Here is an 11,611-nt window from a genome sequence, read left to right on the forward strand (position 1 = left end):
TGTTTGGTCACCCTAAAGGCTATTGAAAGGAGAACTGTTTTGATCATCATTATTCAGACCATTGCCTTAGATAAATGTTGGTCAGTAACATGTAGGACAGATACAATTAAACTTTTCTTTTATACATATGTGAAATAAAAAAAAACGCAATCTACAAACCTTAGCCTTCCATCGCAATAAATACACTAAGTCAGGCAACTAATAATTAAAATATACCATCCAATGACCCAACATCAGTCAATCTATGTCATGTCAATATAATCCTAAACTAACATATATAAAGCTTTTTAACGTGTGTCCAATACATATGTAGTGAATGGGTAAAATCTATCTCATTTGTACTAAGACCATTAACTCATTTGTCCAGAAAGCAATGATACATGCAACTAGTTCTAATTGTAACGGGGACCGTTACAGATGTTCCCTAAAGGCTCCAAACTCGCCTTTTGTGCCAATTTCCTTTAAAACATTTTTTAATATGCTCATTATCGCGGGATTTCATTAAAGAATTTTGTTAATTTAACGCATTGCACGCAAACGCACGTGCTTGCACATGCAAGGTGATCATGGCATGTTGTCTAAACTATTAAAATATCTTTAGATTCCAAGAATCAATGAAAAGTCATAAAAATATAAATGTTACCGTTTTTCAAATACATTGTTCATTTTTCGCATTATGTTGGCGCAAATACATGCAAGCACGTCCTTGCATTCAATGTTGATAGTAGTATCATGCAGGAACCCATTATGCCTATTCATATTCTAAATTTAATCCTGTTCTGTTGAGAAACAAGAAAGTTATAGGCATTTAAAGTTTCAGCCAATCAGATTGCAGCACATGTAAATTTACGTGTTTTCATGATAAAATTCTTATATATCATGCTGTAGATCTTCATAATGTATGACTATGTTCAACATTTCAAATGATTATGACGGAAAACAAGAAAGCTATTGAGACTTTAGTTTCAGCCAATCAGAGAGAACACAGGAAGAAACAAGACCTTTCAGTTAAAACTGAAAGGCAGCTTTCAGTAACTCTTCCGTGGCCATTCAGTCACTGAATGGCACATACATTTCAGTGACCTTTCAGTTGCCTTTCAGTCACATTTCAGATACCTTTCTGTCACCATTCAGCGGACACATTTCCGTCAACTTTCAGTGGCCTTTCCATCAACTTTCAGTGACCTTTCCATCAACTTTCAGTGACCTTTCCGTCGACTTTCAGTGACCTTTCTGTCGTCTTTCAGTGAACATTCCGTCGACTTTCAGTGACCTTTCCATCAACTTTCAGTGACCTTTCTGTCGTCTTTCAGTGACCTTTCCGCCACCTTTCAGTGATATTTAAGTCTCAATTTAGCAATTTTTTCACTAGCGTATTATTTTATAATCAGATATTTTTCCTTAACAAGGAAGCAATAATTTGAATAAATGTTTATTATTCAATCTTAACTGTGTTTTTTTTTTTACTTATCGTGATCAATTTCGGTTACCTTAAAATATATCTAAGTAATTATTATAATTTTATAAAATATGTGAGACTTATTCAAAATGATTTTTAATTTTCTAGTTACATTTAGAAAACATTTAGAAAATCTTCAAGTGATAAAAAATGATGATCCAATAACCGATTCAAAATTTAAATAAATGCCTAACATTCTATAGTGCTTATACGTGTATTTTTTATGGAAATATATAGTTTTGATTGATGAGACAGAATTTATATTATTTAAACCATTTCTGGAAGATCCCAAGTATTACTGATTAATTTCTGATTCTAATTACTGATTTACTTATTAATTTCGTTTCTTAATTATGCCATTGTCAAAACTGCAGGATATTTAGGGCGAATTTATTGATCAAAAACTAGTTTTAGTTTAGGTTAATGGTTTGAAAATAGTTTTTATTAATTTTGAAACCGGTTTATGGTTTAATGGTTTAGCACTAAATGGAAAGTTTCGGTTAAAACACACACAGAAACATCAAAGATGGATACCATAGATAATAGAACTGACTTCTTGATTTTTTCTTACAATCTGAAGAAGATATTTCTACAACTTATCTCCATTTACATGAGAGTGTAATTGTAATACCCATGCTGAGTTCCACCTTTTTTATAAAAAAGAGGTCACAAAGAAAGGCTCTTGTCACTAATTATGCTGAGGCAATACTACCCTTGTATAGAATGGATGATTTCCGTGACAGATTTAGAATGAACAGACCTAATTACCATGTTAGCTCCATCTTTGATATATGCATGATGATCATAACCTCAACTAACAAGAATGGATTTTCTTTTATCATCTCTGCTTTTATTAATTTACTTTAGTATTTGTCTTTATGTATGCAACATGGTTACATTTTTTAACATCAAATAATTGAAGTGAAACATCAACAATTACTTTTTACACAGTACACTGTATATGTGCCCCCGAAAACTAGTCGATTTTGTCATATTGCTGCCCACATTGGTCGCATTGCAACACCAAAAATTCTGCATTCGCCATGTTGAAAGGAATTAAAACCGTCAAAACTGCACCCGGGGGTGGTTTAAAGTTTTCAGGAAACTAGTTTTAGTTTAAAGTCGATAAAGGAAAAAAACTCGTTTTGGTTTGAAACTAGTTCGTTACAGGTTTTTCAAATAAATAAAAAAGTTTGGAAAACCGAACTGAAACCTAAACTGATTTCTCTGCAATAAAAACGCCTTAGTTTTTGAAAGACATTATTTTAAATTAATTTTTAATTACAAGAATAAATAAATCGTTTATACATGCCTCTTGTAGAAAAAAAAATATATAGGAGATTTTAGTTTTCTAAATGATATTGCTTAAATAAAATCATTCATCTAAGTTTCTAGATAGAGAATTTACAACGATCTTAAATCTTTGACACAGGAACAGGTGCCCGTCTCTGATAATTGTCATCATCCCGATAGGAGATGGGTAATTAATTAGTCTGTCCCAAAAATCCGCGCAACAAACATAGAATATACAAAAGATATACAAGATATATACACATCGCAGCTCCTCGATACAACAGGTGAACGGATTGTTCCATCGATTTCTTGATTTCAAATCCTTATTTCTCAAAAAGAAGTCGTAGCGTAATTGATAAGGTCGCGGACACCTAAGCAGGAGACCAGGGTTAAATTCTGGGCATGGGAGCAATTTTTTTTTCTTGTATTAATTTTTTTCCTTTTTTTTCGGAATTGGATACATTTAATTAATGCTATTATACCAGGAAAAAGTGAAATAAGATTTTTAGGTAAAAAAAAAATAAGCCGATTATTCAATAAAAAGATTCAACTGAATGATCACAGAAAGGTCCCTGAAATGTATGTGCCATTCAGTCAACTGAATGATAACTGAATGATCACGGAAAGATCACGGGAAAGGGTCTTTTCAGTGACCATTTACTGACTGAATGGTGGATTTCCATCCTGTGGAAGCGCACGTGCATGCCCCTAAGATCTTGCTATTTTGACCATGTCATCTTGTTAATACTACTAATATATCCATGCATTGTGAGTTTCAAAAAATTTCATCAAGAAATAGAAAAGTTAAGGTTTCATCCATTATATTGGTAATTTCACATGTTGCACGTGCGCGCTCTTGCCAGAGCACGTGCATGTACGTGCTTTCATAAAAATTCTTATATATCATGCTGTAGATCTTGATAATGTGTGACTAAGTTCAAAATTTCAAATGATTATGATGTAAAACAAGAAAGATATTAAGACTTTAGTTTCAGCCAATCAGTGCAAAGCGCACGTGCATGCGCATGAAATCTTGCTATTTTGACCATGTCATCTTGTTTATACTACTTACATATCCTTACATCATGAGTTTCAAAACATTTCATCACAAAATAGAAAAGTTACGGCAATATACATTATATTGGTTATTTCACGTGTTGCACGTGCGCGCTCTTGCAAGCACGTGCGCACAAAATGACCTTCGTTTCGCAACTCTACATAACATGCCTTCTGATCCTAAAAAAGCTTAACCTAAGTCGGATGTACAGTTTACAAGATCACTCGTGGACAAAATTTTCCCAGGAAGAAAATTGATAATAACTAGAGCAAAGCTCGTTGCAAAGCAACGAGTAGGTCTTCCGTCCTGTTTGACCGGAAGTAACTTTCACTCTTTAAAAAATGAATAAATACATCCAAAATGGTTTAAATCCTCCAAATCTATGTTAATGAATACAAAAATTAGTAATTTTTTGCAACTTCCGGTTTGACCGGAAGTAACGACGACGGAGGGAAATTGAACTTTGTGCTCCCAGTGACAGATGTTACCTCAAAACTTGTAAAGAACGGCAAAAATACGCATTTTCTGACTACTTCCGTTTTGACCGGAAGTGACGTCACTGGACAAAATTTGACCTGTGGGTTACCTGTGCTGCGTCATGTCAAGGCTGATGACGTCATATTTGACGAAAGACTTTCTTCTATTACTCGACTGTATTGCTATTAAGTATTGTAATTTTACAAGATTTTATAAATAATTGATAAAATAAATAAACTCAAGTTGTTATTTACGCATGATGATATCGTTAATTAATTTTTATGGCTTGTTGAATTTCAATGATGTCACAATTAAACTTCCAATACAATAACAATAATCCTTGTTAGACATGTATCATTACATTTGCTGCTATTTTATCTGTTCATACAGTGCAAGCATTGATTCGGCTGGTACCAATAAAAAGTATGACAGGTCTTTGTTATTCGTCTATCGAAATGCATAAATCTAAATAGTTTTTTCTTTACAATTTCCTTCTCGTGTATAGTTTCCTCCTTATATTATTATGAAAATAATTTTTAATGCAAATATGTAAAATTTACAGCCATGATTCGGACAAGCTTACCATGGACGTTATTTTATTTGCTTATTAATGGTATCATTAAATATTCAGATGGATATGGTTAGTACATTTACATGTATTCGATTTTTTAAGTCTAAACATTCATATGAATCATGGTGGTGTTGGGGTTGGGATGGGGGGAGGTTTACAATACGCAAATATGGAATGAAAAAAGAAAAAATAAAATGAGTTAAGTTGTTTTATGTCAGATGTTTGTCAATGCTTATTCTTTTTGTCGTCATGCGGAAAGGTCAGTTTTGTTTTTTTTTTTTTACACAGTTACAAGCTTATATTATTATGAAAATAATTATTAATGCAAATATGTAAAATTTACAGTCATGATTGGACAAGCCCCGTTACATTAAACATACGTGTAGTACCAGTTAAGGAACCAATGTGGCACACTCATGTGATCTTCTGAATATTAAGTTACGGACAGCATATTCTCACCATCAGTCAACTTAAATTCTTTCTCATGTTTTTTTTTATTTTATAAATGAATACTTTTTTTAAATTATACATATACCCATCAATTTTCGTGTTTTTGTTACTGTTAATTTACTGAATTTTATCCGATTTCCGGATCACCACACTTTGGTTTTCTGAATCCATATCACCACTTTTTGAAACTCAGGACGTAACACGCAGAAACATGACGTTATATTCTTGCGCATTTAAGATTTCCTTGACAGTGTGTTTTGTTTAATGCCTCGGTTTAAAATATTGATCTCTAAAGTTTTGTTTTGCTTTATTTAAGGAGATATATAGTGAATTTATCATTAAAACATGTACTTGATCCGAGGAGACGTATCACGTCTTGTTGACCGGCGCGAATCATTAGATCTAACTTGACGCTTCAACATACCTGTTCTTGCGTAAAAAAAATCACCTCTCGATATTATTTCATGTTAGACCCCATTGTCCATGTTCTAATTTCAGATTTTTTTTTCAAAGTATGTCATATTATTTTATTATATGATTACCAGGTGTTACAAATTAACAAAACTTCTCATTGATATGTCGTTCCTTATGATAAATGTTTCTAATCTTCGTTTAATCTTCGTTTAGCATCTTCCCCTAGTGGAGCCCCTTTTTAATACACATACAAATGGTTGTATGAAGAATTAACTTTATTCAAGATGTTCGCATATCTACAAGAAAAGGACGAGATTAATTTAATCAAATTAAAAGAAAATACAACCTAAATAATGCAAAAATTGTGCAATATAAAATAAAACTTGTAAACTCCATTGTTAAAGCGAAAGATTTAAACTTAATATTTCCTATTCCATAAAACACAATTTTAGTTCTGTCAAACAACGAATCCCAAAAAGGAGGTCTTCAAGATACCCATACCCGGGTTAAGAGTGCTGGTTTGACTTCCTGATATACGTTCCTAACTCAATTGGTTGGAAAGCAATCAATCAAGCATGTAAGTTGTTTATGAAAATGTTCGTGCGGAAACAATTTTAAGGAACCATTTCAATGTGCATAATTAAATGAAGACGCATAAAAATGCAATAAAACGAAAATATGATATTGTTATTAGTGAAGAGTAGTTGTTATTACTTTTCTCGTGTTAATGTCATGTAAGGACTTACTTATAGTAATATCTAATATGGAAAACAATGAATTTCAATCATAAGCATTACATTTAAGTGTTTGCAAAAAGTTTAAGTATTCAACTCATTACAGTAGTCTAAAAGAGTAATAGTAAACCCTTTAACTTGAAATTCTTTTTTTAATTAACAAACACATTTTTTCTCTTTTCTCAAGAAAAAGATATGTATGTTAAAAATTAACTACACTGCGGATAATTTTAATTTGTTTTCTTGAGGTTTTATCTAAAGTCAGAAATATATTGTAGGAAAAGCTAAATGGTAAAAATCAGCCTATGTGATATTGCTAATTTTTTGTCATTTTGATTTTCCTCTTAAAATTCACCTGGCTTGGTATATTTTTCTAAAGTTTATATTACACACTTTTATCACTAAGATAACATATTCTGAAATTTGTTTTTACCTGTAAACCTTTACTGAATGTGATTTGTCTATATCTGTTTTTTTATTGAAATGTTACTAGTATTTTCCAAGTCTATTTCATTTTCCAGTTCTTCGGAGAAACAATTCTAAGTACCATCCATTTTCTAAACTTGTGACATGATATTAAATATTTTTCAAAGGAAAAAATTGTTTGTATCATCTGTCCTCATTCTCGTCGCCAGTAAGCCCCGCCCCTTGTATATTCCGATACAGTATTCGGATTGGGGATCGATCATTGTTGTTTATGCGACGATCGATACATGTACACTGTACATGTAAGCCTAGCGGACCCCGAGCGAACCCAATGCGGACGCAGAGAGCGCGCCCGGGGTCCCCTCCGGATTTGCTTTCTGTTAAGTTGTGTCCGGTCGGTACTGTAATGTATCGGTAACAGAATTACAATAACAATTAGCTGGATATTTCAAAACGTAAGATTTGCACAAAAGGAGAGTTTACCTTCTAAAATACTTGGGAAATGCTGTTAGAATCCCAAACTAAGCATGGTTTTACGAACAATCTTGGTTCATATGTATAAAATTCAAAACGTCGGGTAAGGTTTCGTGCAAATGTGTGGAATAATTATTTTACTGACAGGACTGTGGGATTCTAGCAGCACATTTAAGGCAAAATAGATGTTTTTCGACTATATTATTCACTCAAAGAAATTATTAAACTCCGGTGCATTGTTGTTCTATTAGCTTTATTTTTAAGGAACTTTTCGTTTTTACATGTAATAGAAGTCACTTGATGCTGTGGTGGTGGTGCACGTCTTCACGTTAGACACTCTTATCTTTATTCAATAGTAAATAAGAGTTAACGTTTATCAGCAGTTTTGGTTTTTTTCATCAAATTCAATTTTCTTTTAAAAGTCTAAATTTCCCGAGAAATGGTTTATATGTTTCCTTAGCATTCTAGCGAAGAGATTTTCAATTGACTCTCTGTATTGTTTCTTTAATTTTATTATAGAAAACATTGCACTTAAGAAACCTACATGGCAAGCATCAACGTATGGGAAATTTACATCTGACAGGGCTGTAGATGGACTGGCCAAAAACCTGTCTTCTGTTGGATATCAATGTAGCATATCAAATAATTTAGAAACAAAGGCAGAATGGAGAGTTAACCTTGAAAACATTCTCAGCATTCGATACATTTTGATATTCTACAGAACAGAGAATATTCGATGGGGTTCGTATTGACTACTTTGTGCACTGTACATATTACTTTTATACGTTTATTCATCCGTATTTGTTCTGTTAAGAACATTTTATGTTATCTTCCTTTCATTGTCAATTATATTAAGATTTAAAAAATAACAAACAAAAAGCATGTATCATTTCATCTGTTAACTTCCATCTCTTATCTTGTCAAAGGTTTGAAGTATGAATCAAATCGCTATCAATTCCCTTATATCCCAAGATACAATATATATACACTTTATTTTCAAAAAATAATGAAATAGAATCGTCGACTTTTCAGTATACTAAAAAAATCTATCGGATGAATGCAACCAGTGTTGTTTATTTTACATGTAGTTTGTGGACGTTCATGTAATTATTCCTATTATAACGTATAACTTTTTGTTACTATTTTAATAAATTTCGAGAAATTATGTTTCTGCTCATGCTGCTTAAATTTGTTTTATTCCATCATATTACAAGTCATGTTTCATTAAAATCATTAGCGGTTGTTTCTTTTCATGACATTAAACGTGTTTTGAAGATGATAAAACATTAAAGCATTAAAATATCTGAAGAGATTAGGGGATAAAAGCGAATACTTCTTATAAAATTTCATGGATTTAGAAAATTCAGTGGAGATCAAAGAGAGATACACAAGAAAAGAAACTGTTCAAAAGATTCTTATGAGTTCAAAACTTCTACATATGTTTTATGGTATTGGAAATAATCTGTATTAAAAAAGTGGTGAAAAAAGTTCATACATTTCAGATTCCAACAATCCATTCACTAGTAGATTCTTGGGATTCTCTTTGTACATATCCAATACAACCAACAAGAATGAAGGTCATTTGTGCTTCCATGACACAAACTATACAATAGATACCATCCCATCGATTGCGAATATAAGCTGTCCTGTCCATGGGCAATATGTTATATATTACAACGAGAGACTTGATGAAAGGACTTATCCATCTAATTATTCACAATATGCTTTCAGTGAGCTATGTGAAGTTAAAGTGTTCGGTAAGTTCCCCAAAGAGACACTTATATTCACAGGATAAGACTATATAATTCAATTAACAGAAATGCGATTGGATGTTCATTGGAAATGTCTATCATGCAGTAACCATTTAATTGATTGAAAGGTTCAGTTTCATCCTGTGGTTACATGTACTTGTACAAATATTTTCTAATTTTTTTTTTAAATCTTTAATGTTACATTAAGCCAGAAAGATTTGTAATCAAGGATTATAAATGTAGTAAATTTTACCTTTTAAAATATTTTTTTTATGAAAGGTTGTCCTGAACCTGGGTACTATGGGGATGCTTGTTCAATACGCTGTCCTTATCTCAATTGTGGATACTGTCACATAGAAACAGGACAATGCCTCGAATGTAAACCAGGGTATCAAGGAAATCAATGTGCATCAGGTATTAAATTGTATTATCTCCATTTATTTCACGCTTGAAAAACACCTATACAGCAGCAAATTTGTGGAAACAAATTTCATACCGGTCCTGCAGGATTAATTTTCATTACTTATACAGTATATAGAAAGGTTGTATATGCTTTAGGAACATATGGTATAGTAGAAAGTAAATTGTCATTTTTTTTTTGACATCTCTTGAGGTTAATCTTTAAATTCGAAGTGTTCAAATTTGCACATGATATCAGTTTCTGACGTTTGATAGAAAAAAATATTGTTTAAAAGTTAAAAAAAAACCGTCATTTTAATAATCTTTTTGCATCCACATTTTTTTGGCATTACTTACCCAACGCAAAAGAGATATTACCTTTAAGAACACATTGGTGGTTTTTCAACGCTATATACTGAGCAATTAATGCTATTTTCAGATAAATTCAATAAAATGAAAAAAAGTGTGATATGTTAATCAAGTTTACCTCAATTACTTGTGAAGTGTGTGGACGAGGTTTCTATGGCAAACGTTGCTCTGAGTCGTGCGGAAACTGTAGCTATGGAGAGACCTGTCATCCCATTCATGGATTTTGCACAAACAGGTGTCATGTAGGCGTCTTTGGAGAAAAGTGCAATAAAAGTAAGTTTACTTAAATTCTAAGACTTGAAAAAATAATGCTATTTTTAAGGATAATGGTTCTTCCTTGCCAACAGTCTCCTTTTTTATCGATTTTGCAAGCTTAAAAAGACTTTCAATACACGTAAGTTCTTCAGATTCTCCAATAAATATGTGATGTGACACCTTGTTGTGTGAAACTTCACTTGCGACAACATTGAATGCATTGTCATAGTGTTTTGTCTTCAAGTACTCTTGAAAAGTTTAAAACTGTAAAATCTTCCATTTTATGGAATTGAAACGACTTATTTTGTGTGTGTTCTCAAAAAAAAAACATTCTCCGTAGAAATTAGCCCCTGTACTTTGTGGTTCACAATTGAGGATCTCTTTTTTGAACTGGTTTTGTTTATAATTAAGGCCGTAACTGTAGATTACTAGGAATAACGCTCGCTCCCGAAGGTCGTGGGTTTGAAATCCGGCCGGGATTGACATAAAATATAGGTATCCGCTATTCCTTCGCCAAGCAGTCGGTTCTTTAAGGACAGACGAGGCGTTACTCAATAACATATAAATTTTTCCAAGATTTTGTCTAGAAGAATTACTACTATTACATGTTTACTCACAAAAAATCAAGGTATCATACCAGGCTTTTGTGAGGTATTAGAAGATGGCATTTCTTATAAAATCCTTTGAGAAAGAATACTTAGTTTGCTAAAATCGCATTTTCAGTGTTTCAAATTTTGAGCAACAATTTAAATCCGCATTAGAGACAGAAAGTAATAAGGATTTTGTATATTCTTTTTCATAAATTATGAGAGATGTACAAAACAGATATTTGGGGAACGCATCGTCTGACCTTAAAATAAAATTTGCTGGTCCTTCGGACGAGACCTTAAAAACTAAGGCCTCAAATAAAAAAAATGTTTTCTACTAGGTGAGGTAAATTTTTAAGCAGCAATTTTTATGGACTGATTTTTAAAAAAAAAAAAAAACAGAAATGAATGACACTTTGAGCAGATTTTTTATGTAGGCACATGCATCTTTTTCTCTTTATCGACGTCGTGCTTCTTTTAGTGTTAGACTCATTGACGAGTAAACAAAGAGAAATTATAATAGAGGATATCTTACCAATGGCTTAATGGTTTATAAATGTAACATTTAACATTTTTGTTAATTTACCGAATAATGATAAGGGTATGGCCTTCGAATAAAAAGACTCTTAATTACACATTACACAAACTTTAATCCACAAAGTCGATATTTAACATTTTGTTATTACAGTATGTCCAATGGGATTCCATGGAAATAATTGTTCCCTGTCCTGTGGCCACTGTGATATGTGTGATAGGTTTACGGGAAAATGTTTATCCCAATGCTATGCTGGTTGGATGGGATCGCTATGTACCCAAGGTCAGGAAATGAAAATTATCAAAAAAGCCCCATGAATTAAACATTATACTTCTTGTATATATTGGAAAATATAGCCTG

At 32.3% G+C, this 11,611-nt stretch overlaps 1 protein-coding gene across 1 annotated transcript; it reads left to right on the plus strand.

Moving 5' to 3' along the window:
* Positions 1 to 5,106: 5,106 nt before the first annotated feature.
* LOC134235030 (cell death abnormality protein 1-like) lies at positions 5,107 to 11,533 on the plus strand (the record flags this gene model as incomplete). The annotated part of the gene is made up of 6 exons (XM_062717112.1): positions 5,107 to 5,116; positions 7,875 to 8,096; positions 8,858 to 9,112; positions 9,386 to 9,520; positions 10,010 to 10,116; positions 11,405 to 11,533. Coding segments are annotated over exons 1-6 (858 nt in total), but the record flags the coding sequence as incomplete, so codon positions are not given.
* Positions 11,534 to 11,611: the final 78 nt, after the last annotated feature.

Source organism: Saccostrea cucullata, unplaced genomic scaffold (genome assembly GCF_032062105.1).
Source record: "Saccostrea cucullata isolate Sc308-1 unplaced genomic scaffold, CSIRO_AGI_Scuc_v1 ctg3479, whole genome shotgun sequence".
Lineage (NCBI taxonomy): Eukaryota > Metazoa > Mollusca > Bivalvia > Ostreida > Ostreidae > Saccostrea > Saccostrea cuccullata.